This window comes from Saccopteryx bilineata, chromosome 3, assembly GCF_036850765.1.
Source record: "Saccopteryx bilineata isolate mSacBil1 chromosome 3, mSacBil1_pri_phased_curated, whole genome shotgun sequence".
Taxonomy (NCBI): Eukaryota; Metazoa; Chordata; class Mammalia; order Chiroptera; family Emballonuridae; genus Saccopteryx; species Saccopteryx bilineata.
In genome coordinates this window covers 87,172,419-87,196,456 of record NC_089492.1, presented here as the reverse complement: position 1 = coordinate 87,196,456, position 24,038 = coordinate 87,172,419, and the positions used below count along the sequence as shown (strand labels likewise).

At 38.4% G+C, this 24,038-nt stretch overlaps 2 protein-coding genes across 3 annotated transcripts in view; one reads left to right on the top strand and one right to left on the bottom strand.

The window, feature by feature from the left end:
- The first annotated feature begins 1,983 nt into the window (after positions 1-1,983).
- TRMT61B (tRNA methyltransferase 61B) lies at positions 1,984-23,252 on the top strand. Its single transcript, XM_066266807.1, has 7 exons — positions 1,984-2,678; positions 4,727-4,829; positions 8,472-8,662; positions 16,284-16,375; positions 16,778-16,977; positions 18,271-18,348; positions 18,431-23,252. Exons 1-7 carry the CDS (start codon positions 1,998-2,000, stop codon positions 18,472-18,474), a joined length of 1,389 nt encoding a protein of 462 aa, XP_066122904.1. The 5' UTR covers positions 1,984-1,997; the 3' UTR covers positions 18,475-23,252.
- The window catches only part of SPDYA (speedy/RINGO cell cycle regulator family member A), a 36,319-nt gene continuing 31,016 nt past the window's right edge, over positions 18,736-24,038 (bottom strand). Inside the window, exon 6 of one of the 2 annotated variants that reach the window (XM_066266808.1) lies at positions 18,736-18,824. In XM_066266808.1, coding sequence (XP_066122905.1) covers positions 18,736-18,824 — 89 coding nt within the window. Of the gene's footprint in view, positions 18,828-24,038 lie in introns of both variants that reach the window. The other variant, XM_066266809.1, reaches the window with a different exon arrangement.

Here is a 24,038-nt window from a genome sequence, read left to right as displayed (position 1 = left end):
CTGCTCTATCTTTTACGGTACTAAGGATGACTTGTCTATGCTCACCCTGGTGGGTAGCTCAGTTGGTTAGAGTGCCTCCCAATACGACAAGGTTGCAGGGCACGTACAAGAATCAACCTATGAATGCATAAATACTGTCATATTCTGAGGTACAGAGCCTTAGATTTCAACACATGAATGTTGGAGAGATGAAACTAAGCCTTTAATAACCCCCCCTTTTTTTTTTCATTTTTCCGAAGCTGGAAACGGGGAGGCAGTCAAACAGACTCCCGCATGCACTCGACCGGGATCCACCCGGCATGCCCACCAGGGGGCGATGCCCTGCCCCTCTGGGGTGTCGCTCTGTTGCATCCAGAGCCATTCTAGCGCCTGAGGCAGAGGCCACAGAGCCATCCCCAGCGCCCGGGCCATCTTTGCTCCAATGGAGCCTCGCTGCAGGAGGGGAAGAGAGAGACAGAGAGGAAGGAGAGGGGGAGGGCCGGAGAAGCAAATGGGCGCCTCTCCTGTGTGTCCTGGCGGGAATTGAACCTGGGACTCCTGCACACCAGGCTGACGCTCCAGCGCTGAGCCAACCGGCCAGGGCCAATAACCCCCTTTTGAGATACTTTTAGTTTGGGGGAGGGTAAAATACTTAGTTAACTACATGTTGTATTTTAATTATTAAAACCCGTTATGTTGCCTGACCAGGCGGTGGCACAGGGGATAGAGCGTGGGACTGGGACAAGGAAGGACCCAGGTTCGAGACCCCGAGCTCGCCAGCTTGAGCGCGGGTTCATCTGGTGTGAGCAAAAAAAGCTCACCAGCTTGGACCCAAGGTCGCTGACTCAAGCAAGGGCTTACTCAGTCTGCTGAAGGCCCGCAGTCAAGGCACATATGAGAAAGCAATCAATGAACAACTAAGGTGTTGCAATGAAAAACTGATGATTGATGCTTCTCATCTCTTTCTGTTCCTGTCTGTCCCCGTCTATCCCTCTCTCTGACTCTCGCTGTCTCTGAAATAAAATAAAAAAATAAAAAAACACGTTATGATAAGCACAAAATAAATACTATCACTGTAATCTCTGCACTGGGGGCGAGCATCCAGTGGTCAGAGTGGGGTCAAAAGGGACTTGGGCCTGACCAGGCAGTGGCGCAGTGGATAGAGCGTCGGACTGGGATGCGGAAGACCCAGGTTCAAGACCCCGAGGTCACCAGCTTGAGCGTGGGCTCATCTGGTTTGAGCAAAAGCTCACCAGCTTGAACCCAAGGTCGCTGGCTCCAAGGGGTTACTTGGTCTGCTGAAGGCCCGCGGTCAAGGCACATGAGAAAGCAATGAACAACTAAGGTGTTGCAACGCACAGGGAAAAACTAATGATTGATGCTTCTCATCTCTCTCCGTTCCTGCCTGTCCCTGTCTATCCCTATCTCTGACTCACTCTCTGTCTCTGTAAAAAAAAAAAAAAAAAAAAAAAAGGGACTTGGTAGGGCTGGGGGGAATGTCGTGGTCAGGTGGGAAAGCAGCTCAAGTCAGCGGGTAGCCCGTCTAACCACCATCTGTCAAACGCAGCTCTGGGCCAGTTCTACTTATACATCTTGGGAGTGACCTAGAGAAAGAAGTTCCTGTTCTGATTACTACACAGGCTAACCCTGGTACAGGGCTCAATTCACACAACGCTTTCACAGGCTTTGCCTCTCTTAATCCTCCTCGGGCGAGGCTGGTGGAAACTTGTCAATGGTCAATTGTTCAGTCTGTCCATATTCCAAAGAAGAAAATGTACCCTAGGTGGGCTCCGGACACATCCCTGGGACAGTTACCGAGCAGGGGTTTCGTGCCTCCGCGGACCCACTGACCCGGAGCCAGCGTTTCTCCGCTTCCGGACGCAGGCGCAGTTACCGAGCTCTTTTCCGGCAGAAACTCCCGAGCTCCCAAACGGCTGCGTCGGTGCGTCAGACAGCGAGAGGCGGGGCCTCGCCCGGACTTACGTCTCTTGCTTGCGACGGCGCCTGCGCGAGTCAGCATGCTACTAGCAGGCTGCCGTGTTCCGGTCTTGCTACGGTTACGGCATCTCAGGAAGTTGCCGTTCCTGCGCGGCCTTAGACGAGATCCCTTCGAGAGAGCTGGACCACTGTGTTGTAAGCCCTCGCAAAGAGACACACGAGATGGAGAGGGACAGTACAAGGCGGCACCGAAGAAAGTCCCTGGCGCAGAGTCGCCTCCACCATCTGTCCCTCCGAGCGTCGGGGACATTGGGATCAGTTGTCTTTCGTCACTGGAAAGCCTCAGACTGCCGACGCCTCGAGAGGAGTCACCCCCTCGAGAGAGCGAGGACTCGAGTGGAGACCAGGAACAGTCCGATCTTACACATCGGGGATCAGGGGCTCCTTCACTGGCTGCCCTGGTCGAGGAACTTAACATCTCCTCTTCCTGGTCAACTTCCAGAGCGGAGCCCTTTCGGGCTGGGGAGCTGATTTTAGCTGAGACTGGGAAGAGAGAAACACAATTTAAAAAATTATTTAGGTTGAGCAACGCCGGACTCTTAAATAGTAGTTGGGGGGCCGTCCCGTTCAGCGATATCGTGGGGAAGTTCCCTGGCCAGATACTAAGGAGCTCCTCTGGTAAGCACTTCATGCTGAAGAGGCCGGCATTGGAAGACTATGTATTACTGATGAAAAGAGGTCCTGCCATAACATATCCAAAGGTAACGCGATGCGAGTTAGGTGCATATTGGTTCCAGGAAGAGCAAAATAGATGTGAAACTACAGATTTGATTCACATACTTAAAGCGCATCACAAACGTTTCAGATTTTTATCGTTCTTAGCCTTAAAAAAAAAAAAATCAATGGATATGACTTTTACATTAATTTTAGGAGGAAACAGCCAGATTTTTTTTTTTAATTAAATTGACTTTACAGAGAAAGAGAGAGAGAGAGACCGATTTGTTGTTCCACTTCATGCATTCATTGGTTGACTCCTGAATGTTCCCTGACCTGGGATCAACCTACAATCATGGTTAGTTGGGATGCTGCTTTCTAACTAACTAAGCTACCGTACTGTATAGAAATAGCCAGATTTTAATTTTGATTTGAGAGTTTCGATTTTTTTATCTGTACACTGAAGAGACTATTTATTGTAATATAGAGAGTTATGGGGACCCACTAGGCACATAGTAAGTACTAATGTTTGTTCCTCATAACTCTTTAAATTTTTTATTTATTGATTTTAGAGAGAGGGAAGAAGAGAGAGAGAGAGAAACATCAATTTGTTCCACTTATTTATGCATTCATCAGTTGATTCTTGTATATATTCCCTGACCCAGGATGGAACTTCCAACATGGGTGTATAGGAACCATGAGCCAGGGATGTTCCTTATAACTCTTAAGTTTGCAAGTTCCGCACTCAGCATGTTGAACTCTTTTGGGGACATTTTTTAAGTATCATTATGGTGACTTAAAAATATATATATTTAGCCTGACCAGGCTGTGGCGCAGTGGATAGAGTGTCAGACTAGGATGTGGAGGACCCAGATTCGAGACCCGAGGTTGCCAGCTTGAGTGCGGGCTCACCTGGTTTGAACGAGGCTCACCAGCTTGAGCCCAAGGTCACTGGCTCGAGCAAGGGGTCACTCGGTCTGCTGGAGCCCCCCAGTCAAGGCACATATGAGAAATCAATCAATGAACAACTAAGGAGCCGCAACGAAGAATTGATGTTTCTCATCTCTCTCCCTTCCTGTCTGTCTGTCTGTCCCTATCTGTCTGTCTCTCTCTCTCTGCCACAAATAAATAAATAAATAAAGATTGATTGATTGTATTTTAGAGAGAGTGGAAGGGAGAGAAAGAGAGACAGAAACATCAGTCTGTTTATGTGCCCAGACCCTGGATTGAACCCGCACACAAACTTAGTGTATCAAATGATGCTCTAACCAACCGAACTCTCTGACCTGGGCCATTATAGTTATATTTTAATCATATTTAATTTAAGAAGGAATGTTACTAGAGGTATATGTTATCAACAGTGGATATAGTCCTATGGTTTCCCTTTTTTTATTCTGATCAAATAAGATAGTGTATGAAAGCAGTTTGCATACGGTAAAGTTTCAATAATAGCTATTATCCATGATATTCTTGTTAACAAAGCCATTCTTCAATTATAGCATTTAGTAGTTAGGTCTTCCTGTCTTCCTAATTCAAAATAACTGTCATTTCATGCAGACATTATGTAATAATTTCTTATCTGATCATCCTGCCTCTTAAATTTTCTCTGCTCTAGTACATTCTGTATTCCCTTCAGGTTAATTTTCATAAAAAGCTATTTATATTACCTTGGTGCCATGTCCTAGTTACTTAACCAGGTCAAATGCTTTAGCCTGCCTGGCACTTAAGTCTCTCCTTACCTCTTCTCCTGAGATGGGAAAATTGTGTTTACCTCCGTTTTATTCAAAGCTTTTTCTACCTTGTGATTGTTTCCTTAAATTTGCCACTGTGTCTTTAAAATAGGACAGTCTATTGATTTCTCTTTTTTCTGAGTTCCTATGGTGCTTATTGTCTATTATTTCAATATTATACTGCTTTATTTGCTAATTGATTTCCAAATCTTATATTTTATTAAGTAAAATTTAAACTCTTGTTGTCAGGCCAGGTTTTAATTGTTTTTCTTTCACTTTTTTCTTCTCCAAGTCCAACACAGTTTTTGTTAAGAATACTGTAGGTGCTTAGCATGTATTTATTGGTTGCTGTGTTTAAATCATAGGATATAAATATGATGCTGTTGATGATGAATATTCACCCAGGTGATACTGTTTTGGAAGCTGGCTCAGGCTCTGGTGGAATGAGCTTATTTTTGTCCAGAGCAGGTAAGAGATTGGGATAAACAAGCTGAATTTAGATAACAAAGAAAACATTCAATCTGCCCATAACAAAGTTAAATAGATAAAGATGTTTTAGAAAATAGTCACATAACCTTGGGATATAGAGAATTCTCTTTGAAATCAACTATAAGCAACTAAAGTTCCTTTCCACTTTGTACATTTTTCTAATCTCTTTCTAACTTATATTTTCTATGTTTTCTCTTGCTTTCTTCATGATTTTTAATGCTTTTACCTTTAAAAAAATATTAAACTTTTTATTGGAGCATAACATAGCTACAGAAAAGTGCACAGATCAAAGTATATATCTCAATGGATTTTTATATAGTGGTCTTCTTCATGTAGTTATTAACTAGGCCAAAATAAGGAATGTTAATGCAGCACAGAAATCCCCCCATGTCCCCTCCAGTCCTTATCCTACCCAGTGGTAACCATTATTCTGACTTTTGTCATTATTGATAAATTTTGCCTGTTTTAAACCTTATGGAAAAGAATCACACAGTATGTACTCTTTTGAGTCTGGCTACTTTCATTCAACATTCTGTTTGTGAAGTCAGCCTTTGTGTCTTCTAGTACCTTATTTTCCTATGTATAAGACGCTCCAATGTTTTGGCCTGAAATTTGGGGAAAAAAATGTATTATATAAAGTTATTGAACTCAAGTTTTATTCATCATAAATTTCATACAACTCCTCATCACTGTCAAAACTCCCCTCCATTAGTTTGTCCTCATCTATGCCTGATGACGAATCACTGTCTTCAACAATGAGTGCAAATACAAGCATGAAAAAGTGGGAAATGCAAGTAAAAAAATCTACAACCCCTGTATTAAACGCACCCAGTTTTTAGACCCCAAATTTTTCGAAAAATGGTATGTCTTATGCATGGGGGAGTATGGTAGTTCTTTCATTCTAGTTGCTTTATAGTTATTCCATATTATAAATTAATCACAGTTTATCCATTCCATTCTTGATGGGCATTTGAAATGAATATTATGAATAGTACTGCTCTGAACATACTTATACTTGTCTTTTGGTGCATATATGTACATATTTTTATTAATAATAGTGCCAGATATGTTCTCAGTGTGAGAGAGAAGGAGGAGGGCTGTTATACTAGTATGAGTAAAGAAGTATCATTGGTATTATAAATTAATCATCATACTAAGTTAAAACTAGTTCATGAAGAACTTCCCTGTCTTTAAGAAAATCTGTACAAATTATCAGTTGGTAAAAGTACTGTCTGAAGGGAACACCTGATCAAAAAAGAGGTATATGGTAAATATAAATACCTGTTCATGGTCCCACCACTAATTTTGGGTTACTGTTGTCCTAGTTGATTATTTTTCCCTATGACCACTTAATTTCTCTGAGTGTCAGGTTGCTTTCTGGCTGCAACCCTGACAGGAAAAGTGACAGGAAGGGAAAGTGTTTCTCTTCCTCGACTAATAATAGAGTCCTAAACAGTGACAGAACTCTCTCTGGGCAGTTTTATTAAATCACTTATATTGTTCTTTATTAATGCATTCTTTTTTTTCTTTTATTTAGAAATTAAATTTAATGGGGTAACATTGATCAGTAAGAGTACATAGGTTTCAGGTGAACATCTCCGTGGCATTTGAACTGTTGAGTGTGTTGTGTTCCCATCACCCAAAGTCAACTCATTTTCTGTCTCCATATATTTGTAAACACCCCCCTCCCTTTTTTTAAGAGCAAGTGACAAACAGGGACAGACAGAAAGGAAGAGAGATGAGAAGCATCAACTCAGTGGCAGCATCTTAGTTGTTCATTGATTGCTTTTTCATATGTGTCTTTACTGGGGTCTGCAGCTGAGTCAGTGACCCCTTGTCCAAGCTAGCAGCTTTTGGACTCAAGCCAATGACCTCAGGATTTTGAACCTGGGTCCTCAGCATCCTAGGCTGATGCTCTATCCACTGCACCACTGCCTGGTCAGGCTGTCACCCTCACCTTACTTTTTTAAACTAATAAATTTCTAGAGCATTTGTAGGTGTGTATGGGTTAGTTTTAAGATTACTGGTAGAATATGCTACATTAAACTTAAACCTTTGTTCTTGGACCTAATGCCATTATATACAAACAGAATCCAGCTTATACCAGTCAGGAAATTCATTCCTTCTGTTTGAATCTTTCCTATGCATAATTAAAGGTAGTCATTTCTTCACAATCCATGACAGATTCCTAAAATGCATTTGACAAAGTGAATTTATAAAAATTTGTGCCACAAGAGGAGTGCACATATTTCTAATATCTATAGTACTGGCAGAGGGTCATGGCACAAATAATTGTAAAATATGAGTGATTAAAAAATTATTGCTATTTACCTTTGGGATGGATTTTTTTTTCATAATTTTATTTTCCAATTGTTTGTCTTATGCTACTATTAACATTAATTTTTATCCCTTGAGAATATGACTTGCAGCTGGATTTACATTTCAAAAACATCTTGGGGCCTGACCTGTGGTGGCGCAGTGGATAAAGCATCTACCTGGAAATGCTGAGATCGCCAGTTCAAAACCCTGGGCTTGCCTGGTCAAGGCACATATGGGAGTTGATGCTTCCAGCTCCTCCCCCCTCCTCTCTCTCTGTCTCTCTCTCCTCTCTCTCCCTCTGTTTCTCCTCTCTAATAATGAATAAATTAATTAATTAATTAAGAAAAAAACCTTTAAAAAAAAAATCTTGGAATTTAAACTTTTCATTAGTAAACTACAGACTGATTAATCTGGGACAGCCTCCAAATGATAGCAAATCACCTCAGACAGAGGTGGGTGGAAAATTAATCGCCTTGTTAAAATGCAGTAGTCTTCTGTGAAACAGCAGTATTACTTTGCTAAACAATTTGAAAGTTCTTCAGGCACTCACAAAAATACAAATATCTAAAAAATATAAAAGGCCTAACCTCATGCATAACAAAAGAAATACAAATTAAAGCTATAATGATAAACTAGATTTAGTTTTTAGATGGACACAGATAAAATGTTTGAGAGAGAGCATGGAGAAATTGGCACTAATACATTGTTGGTAGAGTATAAATTGGTATCGTTCTTATGAAGGACAATTTGGTAATAATCTTTAAAATAAAAAATTCACATACCCCTTGAGCTAGCAATTTCATGTTTAAGACTTTATTTTATGGATATATTGATATTGGCTCATGTGTACAAAAATTTGGGCATAATAATTTTCATTGCAATATTGTTTGTAATAGCTTCAGACTAAGTGTTTATCAGTAGGTGATTGCTTAAATAAACCATGGCATGGCCATACAACAGAATATAATAGCTGGTAAAAAGAATGTAGTAGATTGTTAATCATTGAAACAGCACTTGTAAATAAAAAGGTACAGGACATAATACATCACAATGCGTGTTGAAAACAAAGAAAGGTACTTGTCCACTTGTATAGGCACCAACTATCTTGAGAAGGGTAAATAACTTGTAATATGGTTAACTGAAAAGGGAGATTGATTGGGCATCTGGGATGGGATGGAGACTTTTGTAACTGAAACATTTGAATTATTTTTTCACATCCTTAAAATATTTTTTCACAATAAATTTTTATATTTTTTTATGAACTGATTAATACTATGAAATATCATAAATTATTTTTTTAAGTTGGATCACAAGGACAAGTCATAAGTTTTGAAATACGAAAAGACCACCATGAATTGGCTAAGAAGAATTACAAACAGTGGTGTGATTCATGGAATATTAGTCATGTAGAAAAGTGGCCAAACAATGTGGATTTTATTCATAAAGATATTTCAGGAGCAACTGAAGACATAAAATCTTTAACATTTGATGCGGTAAGTTTTTAGAGTGGTTCTTATGATATTATCTAATACTGAGTATAAAAAAAACAAAGGATCACACTTGTATGGGATCCTTGTTTTGGGATCTTGTTTTGTATGGAAGAGGGTCCTCATTATTTGCCCCATTTCTGTATCTGGCGTGGGAGATACCTTTTCCTTCAATGTCATGGTGGGATTTAGAGCAGAGAGACTTACTGAACCAGTTGCCAAAGTTGTTAATAAATATGGGGTAGTGACCAAGGAGGAGGAGTTGAGAATCATAAACTTTAGCATTTCTAGGATAAATTGGAAAAAGCATTGAGCATACTGAGCGCAGCACCTGACCCCATGTGAGACTGGGGGAATAAATAGCCTCCATTTGGGAGGAAACAGGCAAGAAGCATCTTCAGACAGTTAAAGTCAGGATGTAGAGGAGTGTTGATTAATGATATTGAGGACAGAGGCAGTTACCATGAACAAAGTTCCAGCAAGTGGAGAAGAGGAATTTGTGAAAAAGAGGAGCAGTGGTAGGCTGAGTGAGGGGAGAAGCTGAATAGTATGAAGATAAAAGGTTAGATGAGGCCTGGCCTGTGGTGGCTCAGTGGAAATAGCATTGACCTGGAAGACTGAGGTTCCCAGTTCGAAACCCTGGGTTTGCCTGGTCAAGGCACATATGGGAGATGATGCTTCCTGCTCCTTCCCCCATTCTCTCTCTCTCTCTCTCTCTCTCTCTCTCTCTCTCTCTCTCTCAAAATAAATAAATAAAAATATTTATAAAAAAAAAAGTTGACCAGAGAATGACATTTTAAGCTGTGACTATTGAGGATGGAGATGTGGGATTAGAGGTATTAGTTGGCTTCAAAGTTTCAGAATTCTAGTATAAATTGCTTTATCCTTGATAATGCCATTATCAACTCACAGCTTGACACTATGGACTGAGATGTAGGTAAAGAGTCTTCTCTGCTTTTTTTAATTGGCTGTTGGAAGGTTGGGTTATTTTAGGACAGGGGTCAGGAACCTTTTTGGCTGAGAGAACCATTAACGCCACATATTTTAAAATGTAATTCTGTGAGAGCCATACAACGACCCATGTACGTTACACATTATCCAATAAAAATTTGGTGTTGTCCCGGAGGACAGCTGTGATTGGCTCCAGCCACCTGCAACCATGAACATGAGCAGTAGGAAATGAATGGATTGTAGTACATGAGAATGTTTTATATTTTTAACTTTTTTTTTTTTTTAAGATTTGTCTGCGAGCCAGATGCAGCCATCAAAAGAGCCACATCTGGCTCACGAGTCATAGATTCCCAATCCCTGTTTTAGGGCCTTTATAAGGGAACCTAGGTGAGAAATGAAGTAAAGTTCAAAGAGGAAAGTAATAATTTTTATCAGTACTGGTTCTTTATCTAAAGCCTGTAGTTTTAGTGGCACAGCTCTCTAGGACAAAGACCACAGTTCTTTTTCTTATCCTTCTTTGGCTTGCATATTATAGCTTAAGGATAAAAATTTAAAAAAAAGGGAATTGATTTACCTTGACCATCCATAGGAATGTCACAGAGACCTGGGAGGTTAATTGGTCATCAGAATTTTGCTTGATGAGCATGAAGCACAACAGGGTTTTAACATCCTTGAAACTTTGTAGACACCTGCTGAACTATCCCTGACCTAAAGGAAAGAATACTCCTCACTAGAGCTGTTCAGTTGACTCTCTCTTGAATAATAGTGCCAGATGAATACTATGAGAGAATATAAGAGTAGAAGAGCTGTCAGCTGCTGGGAAGAACTTATATACTATTAGGGGCAAAGAATTATAGTTGGTGTTCACAAATGAATCATAATACAGAACTATTAAGTTAAAGCTAGATCCTGAGGAATTTTCCTTTCATTAAGAAAACCTATTAATTGTCAGTTGGTACTTGAAAGTAGTACTTGACCAAAAATTAAGAGGTGTAGATTAAACATAAAAGTCATATTCCCATCACTTGAACTTCCTGGGCCGTCACACTTGCAATCCATTCATCTCTAGGTTAATGTAGTTCTGGTACTGTCATTCTCCTGCTGAAAAACCAATTAGGAACTTTTTATTCACAGTCTTATAGCACCCCTCAGAATCTAATCTCAGCCTTCCTTTCTTCCCTATCCCGGTAAATCAATAAAAAATGTGTTAAACCACAAAGACAAAGAGAGCAGAAAAAGAGAAAATGGCTAATAAAAGATTTTTAACAGATTTTAACAAATATTGGAAACACCTGACCATCAGAAGAGGAATGGACACACTGGAATACTAACAATAGTATTATTTAACATAGTGAAGTAACTGTACTGTATCTACATCAATTTCAAAGACATGGTGTTTAGTGAAAAAAGCATTATAAATATGTAGGGAATGGCCACATGTATATAAAATTTTAAACTAAAAACATGTATTTATAGTTACATACACATGTAAAAGTATAACGTTATTTGGGAACATTACCAACTTTGGGACAATGATTATCTCTGAGGAGAGAAAAGGAGAGGCAGAAGAGGGGAATAGTTTTGGAGTCTATTCAACCTGGTTCTCAGGCTCTTAATAGCCAATATGACCTTGGGTAAGTTACTTAATCTTTGTCTGCTTCAGTCACCTTATTTATTAAACAGAAATAATACTAATTATATTAGTACCTATTTCATACAGTTGTTGAGGACTCAATGAGATAATTCATGTAAAGTATGTAGAACAGTATCTAGTATACATTAAACATTAAAATAAATATTAGTGCCTGACCACTGGTGGCACAGTGGATAGAGCATCTGCCTAGGATGCTGAGGTCCTAGGTTTGAAACGCTGAGGTTGCTGGCTTTAGCACAGGCTCGTCAACTTGAGTGCAGGATCACCAGCTTGAGCCCAAGATCACTGGCTTGAGCAAGGGGTTGCTGGCTTGGCTGGAGACCTCCAGTCAAGGCATATATGAGAAGCAATTGATGAACAACTAAAGTGCCACAACTATGAGTTGATACTTATCTCTATCCCTTTCTGTCTCTCTCTTGAAAGTAAATGAATAGATAAATAAATATTAGCTATGATCTTCTTCATTATTTCTCAACTGTTTAAATTCTACTTTTCCTTTAAAGCAGGGGTCCCCAAACTGCGGGCCGCATGCGGCCCCCTGAGGCCATTTATCCAGCCCCTACCGCACTTCCGGAAGGGGCACCTCTTTCATTGGTGGTCAGTGAGAGGAGCACATTGACCATCCCATTAGCCAAAAGCAGGCCCATAGTTCCCACTGAAATACTGGTCAGTTTGTTGATTTAAATTTACTTGTTCTTTATTTTAAACATTGTATTTGTTCCCATTTTGTTTTTTTTACTTTAAAATAAGATATGTGCAGTGTGCATAGGGATTTGTTCATAGTTTTTTTTATAGTCCGGCCCTCCAACAGTCTGAGGGACAGTGAACTGGCCCCCTGTGTTAAAAAGTTTGGGGACCCCTGCTTTAAAGCTTAATAATGGTCATTTCCTCCATGGACTATACCTTAATCATCTAGTTGGAGGTTATCATCTTCTGAATTAGTGAACCACCTTGTTTCTTAATTCAACAAGCATTTATTAAAGACCTATGTGTCATGCACTATGCCAAGAAATAAAGTAAATTATATATTCAAACTAACTTTCACTCTAGAAGATAGACATAGTAACAATTATTAGAAAGACTCAGACGCATGAAACACCATGGCTGTAGAGTTGGGTATAATGAGGTGATGCTGCAGATGCAGTCACAAGGGATTAAAAATGAATGTGTTTATGTATATCAAGTTAGGGTCTGTGGACATTATCTTGTAGATAACGGGAAACTACTAATGAGTTTTGAATCAGTAGTTAGGTAGTAGAATGTTAGATTCTTGATTTAAAATAATTCTGGTGGAAGAATGGCAGATGTGAGTCTATACAGAAAGCTATTATAATGTTTCAACAAGGTATGAGGTCCTGAACTAAGGCATTAACAGTAGATGACTTGGAGAAATACTTAAGAGGTAGATCTGTGGGACTGGATCATTTTAATTCAAACAGAAGCATAAAACTCCACAGATTCTCAAAGGAGAACTCAAGGTTAAGAAAATGACTCCCAAGTTTCTGGTTTGAATTACTGGATGAATAGTTAACAGCTGAGAACAGAACATTCAAGGATGGTAGATTTCTTGGGTATCTGAATTTTGGTCTTTGTCAATAATAGAGTAGAACTATAGTCAGAGAAACCTACTTAGGTTTATCATGTTACTCTGACTCAGTCACTGAGATCTTTACTTGGATATCTAATAGAAAACTTAAACTCATGTCAAAACCTGAATTCTTGATTATTTCTCCCCAAGCTTGCTCCTCCCATAGTCTTCATCATTTTCCTTATTAGTAAATGACACCTCCATTCTTTCACTGGTTTAAGCTAAAAACATTGGATTCATTGTGGCTCCTGTGTTTCTCTCATCTCACAGCCAATCCTATATTTGGCTCTTACACTTTCAAGATTTATATCACTTCTCATCATATCTAGTGCTGTTAGCTATTACAAACCATCATTATCTTTTCTTGCCCTCTGTCTTTTCTACATACAGTTTTTAAAAGTAAGTCATAATGTACTTGATGCCACTAAAATTTACAAATTTTGTTATATTTTACCATGGAAAAACTTTTTAAAAAGGCAGATTATATCATTCTTAAAACTCTCCAGTGTTTTTTTCTCTTCCTGAGTATAGCTAAAGCTCATAAGATTCTACATAATCTGTCCCTTTCCCACTCACACCACACCCCCACCGCTTCAGAACTCAGCTCCTCATGGTCAATTAATATTTGACAAAGGAGGCAAGAATATACAATGGAGTGCCCTGGCCAGATAGCTCGGTTGGTTAGAGCATCATCCCGAAGTGCAAAGGTTTCTGGTTCCATCCCCAGTCAGGGCAAGTACAAAAATAGATTGATGTTCTAGTCTCTCTCACTCTCTCCCTTCCTCTCTCACTAAAATCAATAAATGCAGGAGAATCTCAGATGTCTATCAGAGGAATATTTTTGCTGATTTGTCTCCTCAGCCTAGTGAAATACAGGAAAAATTAAAAATTGGGACTACATCAAAATAGAAAGCTTTTTCACAGCAAAAGACACCATTAACAAAATAAAAAGACAACCCACTGTATGGGAGAACATATTCACCAATACATCTAAGGGGTTAATAACCAAAATTTATAAAGAACTTATAAAACTCAATACTAGAAGACAATCCAATTTAAAAAATGGGCAAAGGGCCTGAAGAGACTCTCCAAAGAGGACATACAGATGGCCAATAGGCATATGAAAAAATGTCACTAATCAGAGAAATGCAAATTAAAACCACAATGACATATCAGCTCACACCTGCCAGAATGGCTTTCATTAATAGTAAATCAACAAGTGCTAGCAAGGGTGTGGAGAAAAGGGAACCCCCCCTGCACTGCTGGTGGGAATGCAGACTGGTGCAGCCACTGTGGAAAACAATACAGAATTTTCTCAAAAAGTTAAAAATAGTACTGCCTTATGAATTAGCTATCCCACTTCTAGGAATATATCCTGAAATTCTGAAAACACTAATTCAGGAGAAGATAAGCACTCCCATGTTCACACTACAAAGATCTAGAAACAGCCCAAGTGTCCATCAGTGGATGGATAAAAAAAAAAAAGCTGTGCCTGACCTGTGGTGGCGCAGTGGATAAAGCGTCGACCTGGAAATGCTGAGGTCGCCGGTTCGAAACCCTAGGCTTGCCTGGTCAAGGCACATATGGGAGTTGATGCTTCCAGCTCCTCCACCCCTTCTCTCTGTCTCTCCTCTCTCTCCCTCTCCTCTCTAAAATGAATAAATAAATAAAAAGATTCTAAAAAAAAATAGTGTTAGAGAAAAATTAAAAAAAAAAGCTGTGATACATTTACACAAGGGAATATTATGCAGCCATAAAAAGGAAGAAAAATCTTACCTTTTGCAACAGCATGGATGGAGCTGGAGATTATTATGCTAAGTGAAATAAGCCAGGCAGGGAAAGACAAATACCATATGATCTCACATATATGTGAAATCTAGTGAACACAATATATTGAGGAACAGAGGCAGGGTCAGGGAACAGATGGACAGCTGTCAGAGGGAAAGGGGAAGAGGGGACTGGATCAAAGAAGGTGAAGGGACTAACCAAAAACATATACATAACATACATACAGACAACAGGGTAGCAATAGCCAGAGTGAAAAGGGGGAAGTAATGGGGGTGGAAAGAGATGTTGCTTGGGGCAGGGGGACATGATAAGGGGTGTAGATGGTGTTATATTGAGTGGGACACTTGAAATCACAATAAATTTAAATAAATAAAAAACTCATTTCTTACCATTTCCCCATCTCTGCAACCACAGTGGTCTTCTGAGACTCACAAGTATCATACAACTTCAGAGCATTTGTATTTTCTGGTCTCTAAAGCACTTTCCCCTTAAATTTCCACAGGGTAAACTTAATCATTTTCTTCAAGTCTCTTCGGTGACCAGCCTACATATAAAATAGCACTTTCTTTTCCTGCCCTGTCACTCTAATCCTTATATTCTGTTTTATATTTCTATAGGTCTTCATGTCACTCACCGTCTGACATATGTTTATTGGATATTTAATGTCTGTCCCTTGGTTAGAATTTAAGTTCCCATGAAACAAAATAGTATGTCAGCTCCTGTATATCCTTACCACTTGGCACATGGAAGGTGCTCAAAAAGAGTTGGTGAATAAATAATGATGTTTCTTGACTCAGTACTATTTTTAAAAAAAACAATAGGATAACATAATTTAGTAAATATATTGATGTGCCAACTACTCTAAGCTGTCTGGAATTATCTTTCAATTAATAGTTGCTGTATTTTCTATTTCGTATTTGTTTTCTTTTTGGAAAATTTTACTCACTGTTTTTATTTGACATAATCTTTCGTTAGTACAGCCTTGTATTCTACAATTGAATGAAGAATAAAGAAATAAAGGGCATGCTCTCCCTCCCAGAAGCATGACCGAGCCTTTCCTTTCCCTTTTTTCTCCCCTACCAAGGTGGTTACCTTTCTTTGCCTCTCTCTCTCTCTTAAACTCCAAGGGCCCTTCTTTTGCTTCTGTAACTTGTTTCCTGAGTCTACACAGCCCAGCTCACTCACTTCTACTACTTCTGTAACTTTTTAAGTAAACTTTCTCATAAAAAAAAATAATAAGGGGCATGATTCTTACATTTCAGAATCTCTAAATATTTGGAACTTTTCTTTTGGATATAAAAAATATTTGAGATGTAAATTCTATTGCCAAAAGCTCAGTTAAAACATTGAAATGTGTGTGTGTGTGTATGTATAATATATAGCTAGAGAAAGATTCCTGGATTACTGGTATTGCCCAGTGCAAGACATGCCATTCCAGTTTTTATGTAGTCAAGTATTCAAGTACTGTGACAAACTGTATAATAATCAATCTTTCAGGGAGCAGTAAAATCACAGTAGTACTATATTCTAAAAAATGAAATACTTTCAGGCATTTGCTTTCCAAAAGTGTATCATTTTACCATGATAAAGAAAACCTATGTTTTGTTTAAACAGAACTCAGTCTGATTCTCTTTTTTCCCCCACAGGTAGCTTTGGATATGTTGAATCCTCAAGTTGCTTTGCCTGTTTTATACCCGAATCTTAAACATGGTGGCATATGTGCTGTATATCTAGCAAAGTGAGTGATGTGGCTATTACTTGTGATTTTAAACATGTCCATTTTGTAACTGAGTTAGATATATACATCATCTCGTAAAACTTAGGAAAACAACATATGTCCCAAATAATTTATATTGCTGTTTAAATCATTGTTACATAAATTGGAATATAAGATGCATATTTTTTCTGGCAATTTAGAAGAAAAGTTTTAAAAGTGTAAAGTGAAAAATAATGTTGAATTATGTTCTCTATATTTTTTACTTAGTATTCTGTGAAATTGCTTATTATGTGCCCTAACTCACATTTTTACTTTTCCCCCTTCATTTAACAATGGCATATATATATATATATGGATAAGATGTATAGTAAACTTAAAGTTGTTTTATTCGAAATTTAAAGTACATTTTTACTTTTCTGAAAGCATCACACAGGTTATTGAACTTTTAGATGGAATTCGCATCTCTGAACTAACTCTGTCATGTGAAAAGATAAGCGAAGTCATTGTCAGAGATTGGTTGGTTTGCCTTGCAAAACAGAAAAATGGAATTTTAGCTCGAAAAGTAGAACCTGAAATCAATGTTGATTTACAATTACATTCTCAAAAGAAAAATAGAATTGAAGGTGAGATTTTTCAAGAGGATGACCATGGTGAGGTTGTTTTATTTTATGCATGTGTTTGCCATAATAAGTGGAGAATGGGTTCCTGAGTGTATTGACCAATACATTATAAAAAATATTTCTCAAGTGATATTTTTTTGTATCTAAATTGAAATGTAGTATTTATGCTATTAACTTAAAATCTGTAAGGGAAAGAATAATGACTTTGCATGCCTTTTGTGTAAAGCTCTGATACCTTTGAAGAACTTAACCTTCTTATAGTATTCATATTTTACTTGTGACAAGAAGATTGGCTTGTGAAATATATATATATATACATACACACACACACACACACTAAAATTTTTTTAAATCTAAATCACTGATTATTACTGAAGGGAAAATTTTTTTTTTTTAACAGAGACAGAGAGAGAGTCAGAGAGAGGGATAGATAGAGACAGACAGACAGGAAGGGAGAGAGATGAGAAGCATCAATCATTAGTTTTTTGTTGCGACACCTTAGTTCATTGATTGCTTTCTCATATGTGTCTTGACTGTGGGGCTGCAGCAGACCAAGTAACCCCTTGCTCGAGCCAGTGACCTTGGGTCCAAGCTGATGAGTTTTGCTCAAACCAGATGAGCCCACACTTAAGCTGGTGACCTCGGGGTCTCAAACCTGGTCCTCCGCATCCCAGTCCGATGCTCTATCCATTGCGCCACCGCCTGGTCAGGCTGAAGGGAAATAATTTCATAGGACCTGCTATGAAAATAACTAACATTGGCTAGTTATGCTGCTAGAATTCTCTAAATTTAGGTTCTTTTTGTATATACACATTATTTAGGCCATGAACAAGTTTTCAGATATCCCCTGATTTATGATATGGTTCTATCTATTTAGTTATAAAAACCAGATTTAAGTTTATCATGTAATCCTTGACAAATTGTTTCTGTAAGATAACTGTCATAGAAGTTCTAAAAAAATGCTAAAAAAACACGTGAAAGAAAAATTTCGAGTGCCTGACCTGTGGTGGAGCAGTGGATAAAGCGTTGACCTGGAATGCTGAGGTTGCTGGTTCAAAACCCTGTGCTTGCCTGGTCCTGGCATATACGAGAAGTAACTACAAGCTGATGCATCCTGCTCTGCCCCCATTCATTGCCCTTTTCTCTCTCTCCTCTCTCTAAAATCAATAAATATTTTTTTAAAAGAAAAAGAAAAACTTACAGTAAAGGGACATTAATTTGTATTTTGACAGTTTGAAATATTTGAACAAGTTACAACATATTTTATGTAGCTTACAATATATATTTTGTTAACAGAAGAATCACATTCTGATTTTCCATATGGATCATTTCCCTACATTGCTAGACCTATACACTGGCAAACAGGTCATACAGGTGAGTATGTTTTCAGGCAATATTAAGTGGTATTTTCTTTTTAATTATTATAATAACCTTACTTTTTCTTCCCTTAAATTAGCTTTTCTTGTCAAGTTGAGGAAGTACAAACTACAGTTTAACTGAGAACTTCAGATAACAACTGATTTGAAGACGGAAAAGTATCAAAATAGAACTTTATATTGCAAATCATTACTTACATAGATTGGTATTTTTAACCATTACTATCATTTGTATAACTTTTACATATCATTTTAAAACATAACAAAAGATAAAGATAAATGTGTAACATTTCAAAACTGCTTAAATGTCCCATTTTGACACTTGTCTTGTAATTAGTTTGGCATATTGTAGTTAATGATTTCAGGTTGGTTTAGTTAAGCCATCTCATTCTTCACTTCCTGTAAACCACTCCATAGACTTGTCTTTCTTCATGTAATTAGTTTTCTTTTCTTTGTTTGGTTGATGGTCATTAGCTACTGAAATAAAATATGCATTTTATGATAAATTTTATGTATCTGTATTTTAAATACGTACATATTTTAATGGCTTGTATTTTAAATTACAGAGTAGTCTGGGTTATAGTAAATAATGGGGAAAACTGATAAGAATGATAAAATCACCTTAAACTTGTAACAAAATATGTAACAATTTCTTGCATCACTTTTATCCTTCACAGAATCATTTTAACCAGCTTGAAATAACATCAGAATTCTTCTGTTATTACCTAAATCAAGTGCTTAAATTTATAAATATACTTTATAAATATGGATTAATTAGGACAAAGCCTTATTATTCATAAGCACCAGTTATTTAGCATTAACCTTGTGTCCTTGCCTGACCAGGAGGTGGTACAGTGGATCGGGGACCCAGGTTCGAGACCCTGAGGTCGCCAGCTTGAGTGTGGGCTCATATGGTTTGAGCAAAAGCTCACTAGCCTGGACCCAAGGTCGCTGGCTTGAGCAAGGGGTTACTTGGTCTGCTGAAGGCCCATGGTCAAGGCACATATGAGAAAGCAATCAATGAATAACTAAGGTGTCGCAATGTGCAATGAAAAACTAATGATTGCTGCTTTTCATCTCTCCGTTCCTGTCTGTCTGTCCCTGTCTATCCCTCTCTCTGACTCTCTCTGTCTCTGTAAAAAAAATAATAATAAAAAAATTAACCATGTGTCCTTAACATTGTTTTAAGTACTTTATAGTTTATTCATTTAGTATGTGTAGCTCTTTTTTTTTTGTATTTTTCCGAAGCCAGAAACAGGAAGGCAGTCAGACAGACTCCCGCATGCACCCGACCGGGATCCACCCGGCACGCCCACCAGGGGGCGATTCTCTGCCCATCTGGGGCATAGTGCTGTTGCAACCAGAGCCATTCTAGCACCTGAGGCAGAGGCCACAGAGCCATCCTCAGCACCCAGGCAAACTTTGCTCCAATGGAGCCTCGGCTGCAGGAGGGGAAGAGAGAGACAGAGAGGAAGGAGAGGGGGAGGGGTGGAGAAGCAGATGGGCGCTTCTCCTGTGTGCCCTGGCCGGGAATTGAACCCAGGACTCCTGCACGCCAGGCCAACACTCTACCACTGTGCCAACTGGCCAGGGCCTGTGTAGCTCATTTTTAAGGTTACCCATCTTTTACAGACAAACAAAGGTTTAGAGTGGTTAGGTTGTTTAAACAGATATTTTAAAGTAGTCATTCTTGGGAGGATTAATGCTATTCCTGGATTTATCCCTTGTGCTGGAACTATATATTTAAAATTATATATATTTTTTAAATAACATTTCACATAGTTTTAACTATGTGGAGAATGTTAACCTAAAATCTCTGCCTTTATAGCCTTTACAGTCTATGGTAGAACTAATTATTAAGCACATAAATATAAAACTAAAATTGTTATATATGCTCCAAAGAAGTATAGGGTACTGTAATAGGAGTTTTGCTCTGGTTAAGTGATTACCTGTGAAGTGACAACTGAACTGAGACCTGAATTAACTACAACAGAGAAAATGAGAAGAAAAAAAAGGCCAGTGATACTGGGGTTGAGTGAAAGGGACTGGAAAGATAGGTAGGGTCAGGCCATACAGGACCTTGTAGACCTGTGAAGGAGTTTGTCTATCCTAAGAATGGGGTGCCATTGAAGGATTTCATGAAGGGATAACATACTTAGATCTGTGTTTTGAAAAATACCACTCTGGCTGCATTTGGAGGACTAATTGAATTGTAAGTAGAGTATTTGGGTATTATATTTCTGTATTATGATAATATTCTAAGTGTATGATTCTGAGTATATTATGATGATATATGAGTATAAATATTCTGAACACTCATATAATAATAATGGCTTTATAGTTTTCATAACATTTCCAGATATATAGAAGCTCTAGCATACATTTTTAAATTCCATCATGAATACTCACTTTTTTGTACTTCTATTTAACTGGCAGTGCAATTCTGTCCATTTATTCTGAGTGCAGGCCTAATTGTACTACTTGGAGAAGGTGCTGGCTTAAGAGTCAAGAAAAGTTGTGCCTTCACTCCCATTTCATATTAAATAGTTTCTGTTCAGTACACTGTGCTCAGTAGAGGCTGAATTGAATAAGACCTAAGTGTCCATTCTAATTTTAAGTTGAACTGAAAACCAAACTACATATGCAAATAAACAATTTATTTATACAGTTACTCAAAGTCCAACTTAAGCCCTTTCTCCATCTCCACATTGAACACTTGACCATGTTTACAGTCTGGCTTATAGGACAGATACCTTCTTCTAAAGTTAGCTTTCTGTGTTCGTGTCTGGCTCTCATTTACCATACTGTGAGCTCCTAGATATTTGTGAATGACATACAACTGTCTTCCCAGTGCCTTCCAGAGGCCCTGTCTTTTCTATCCATTAAATGGTCAATAAAAGTTTGTTGATGGTTTGGTTTGTTTTGGTTTTTTTACAGAGACAGAGAGAGGGATAGACAGGAACGGAGAGAGATGAGAAGCATCAATCATTAGTTTTTCGTTGTGACACCTAGTTGTTCATTGATTGCTTTCTCATATGTGTCTTGACCACAGGCCTTCAGCAGACCGAGTAACCCCTTGCTCGAGCCAGTGACCTTGGGTCCAAGCTGGTGAGCTTTGCTCAAACCAGATGAGCCCGCGCTCAAGCTGGCAACCTCAGGGTCTCGAACCTGGGTCCTCCGCATCCCAGTCCGACGCTCTATCCACTGCACCACCTCCTGGTCAGGCAGTTTGCTGATGGTTTTAGGCCTACAATGCATCATGTATTGTTTCATCTGTTGCCTTGGCTGTTGCCGAGGAAATTTTAAGTGTTCAGCTTTTGGACTGTGGAAGACTTTATGTTTGAACTTTATACTTCAGAGGCAATAGGGAACTTCTGAAGGTTCCATGGTTGTGTAAAAGATAATTATGTTGTGTAAAAGATAATTAGCCTGTTAGTGGTATCTATGAGTATTTAAAAGAAGGAAAAAACTGTTAAATCCAAAAGTTCATAGTAATAGTATATACAACTATGAGATGATTGGTAGTAATAAACAATTATAAGGCAAGGTAAATGAGCAGATGGAAAAAAAAAATTGTGATGGAAGAACCAGATAAGCCAGTAATTTATTGGATATAGTGAGAGAGAAGCTATATATTTTTAAACTTATATCCCCTCTTCAGAAGCCCTTTCCCTTCTCTGGGTAAAACTGGACTCAGTCAATGGCTAGCTCATATACTTCCTCTGAAAAGCCTTTACCAAGTCTCTCACCCCACAGAATTAGTTCTGGAAACTTGTGGTCCTAAATATTGATCATATAATTAGCATTGCCCTTACCACATAATTTATAAGCCTGGTTATGCCTTCATTAGGTGTAAGGATTTTAAACCTGGATGACTAGAATAGTGGTGACAAAAATAAGTAAGTTCAGAGAAGGATTTATTTTTGAGGAAAAATTATTTGGTTTTAGATTATATAACCGTATGTCCCATACCTGCCTTCGGAACCCAGGACTAAGGTTTGGTAATTGCTTTTTTCCCTTGGCTTTACTTTAAAAGCTGAGGAGTCCTTAAGTAATACATAATAATATATGTCCATGTTTCAGATAGACTACCCTAGGTGCCATAGCCTTAAGACAGCATAAGGTAAAGAGAATGTACAGTGAACTCTTGAACAATGTGGGGGCTAGGGGCACCAACCCCCCATGTGGTTAAAAAAAATCTGTGTATTACTTTTGATTTCCCAAAAACTTAACTACAGTTGGCTCTTTGTATCTGTAGGTTTTGCACCCTTAATTCAACTGTGGATTTAAAAGTCTTTTCAGTCTGGGGTTGGGAATCGGTGGATGCAGAGGGCCGACTGTACTAATTGTCTACTGTTGACTGGAAACCTTACCAATAAAGCCAATTAACACATTTTATATATTATAATGTATTATATACTGCATTATTAAAGTAAGCTAAAGGAAAGAAAATGTTTAAGAAAAGCATAAGGAAAATACACTTACTGTATTTGTTCAAAGAAAAAGCCATATATAAATGGACCTGTGCAATTCAAACCTGTGTTGGTTAAGTGTCAACTATAATAGTTTAGTTAGTATAAAAATGGACAGTGTATTCAGATAGAACTGGGTTCCCATCTTGCTGTTTTAGTTGTTGATGTGTTTACCTTGCAACTGTGACTTTTCTGAGTTTGCTTCCTCATCAGGAAAGTGAGTGTCATAATGCCCCTTAAAGATTTGGCGGGGGGTGGGGGGCAGATCAGGTGTTAAATGAGACTACCTTTATAAAATGCCTAGTACATGATTGGGATTGTGATGTATCTAAATTTGTAAAGAATGCCTCATCTATACCCCACCAGCCTTGTCAAAATGAAAAATATTTTGTTCTTAAGACGTATTATAAACATGTTTATGTAAAACTTGGTTTTTGAACATTTTGTTTTGAGGAAATAATTTTAAAGGTAGGAAAATATATTTTACCTGAAAAGTGAGAAGTTGCTTGTGTTTGAAAGAAATATGGAAGCATTGGTAACCATCTATTGCTAAGTTTTAGCATAAAAGCCTGGAGCAGAGCACCAGTTCTTTGTGTCTCTCCTAGAGAATGCTGAATTGAATTTTCTGCAACTGCATATTGTTAGGTGATTCTAACCACCTTCATGTGGATGGGAGGAAGAAAATATTGCTAGCAGAGGTCACTGAGGAGAATCAGCAGCTGCTGAGGCAGTGAGAGGCTTAACACTGCTGCTGATAATACTGTGTCACCCTTAAATCAACCTCCCCTCTCTGCCCTCCCTTCAAATAGCTCCCTCCCCCCAAATAGCTCACCCCCTCATAAAGCCTATTGAGGGAAAATGAATGTAAATGTTTAAGTATATGATCAATCATTTTTCTTTGTATTGCATACCCTCTGTCATCTTAAAACAAAGAGTCTTACATTTCTTACTGAGTTAATACTCTGACTAAAAGAGCTGACGAGTAAATACCCTTCCTGTGTATCCTAACCCGGGGCTTCAGGGCTTTCATCAGGTGAAAGCACAGCTCCATTACAACTCCCCGAAAGGCAAGTGCCACACTTTTCACACACAATCCCTATAAGACCTGTTTTCTACCCACTAAAGCAAGCTGACTGGCAGAACCCTATTCTCTGGGTGCACGCTGATTTCCTGTTGAGATATCAAAGGCTAAAATACAGTGTTACTACTCTTGATT

Bases quoted from the DNA above. Each gene is read 5' to 3' on its own strand.
- TRMT61B (XM_066266807.1), top strand. From the start codon at position 1,998: ATGCTACTAGCAGGCTGCCGTGTTCCGGTCTTGCTACGGTTACGGCAT. The intron at 16,376-16,777 runs GTGAGTGATGTG...CTTTTCTGAAAG, and splicing joins TGTGCTGTATATCTAGCAAA to CATCACACAGGTTATTGAAC. The intron at 18,349-18,430 runs GTGAGTATGTTT...CCCTTAAATTAG, and splicing joins CTGGCAAACAGGTCATACAG to CTTTTCTTGTCAAGTTGAGG.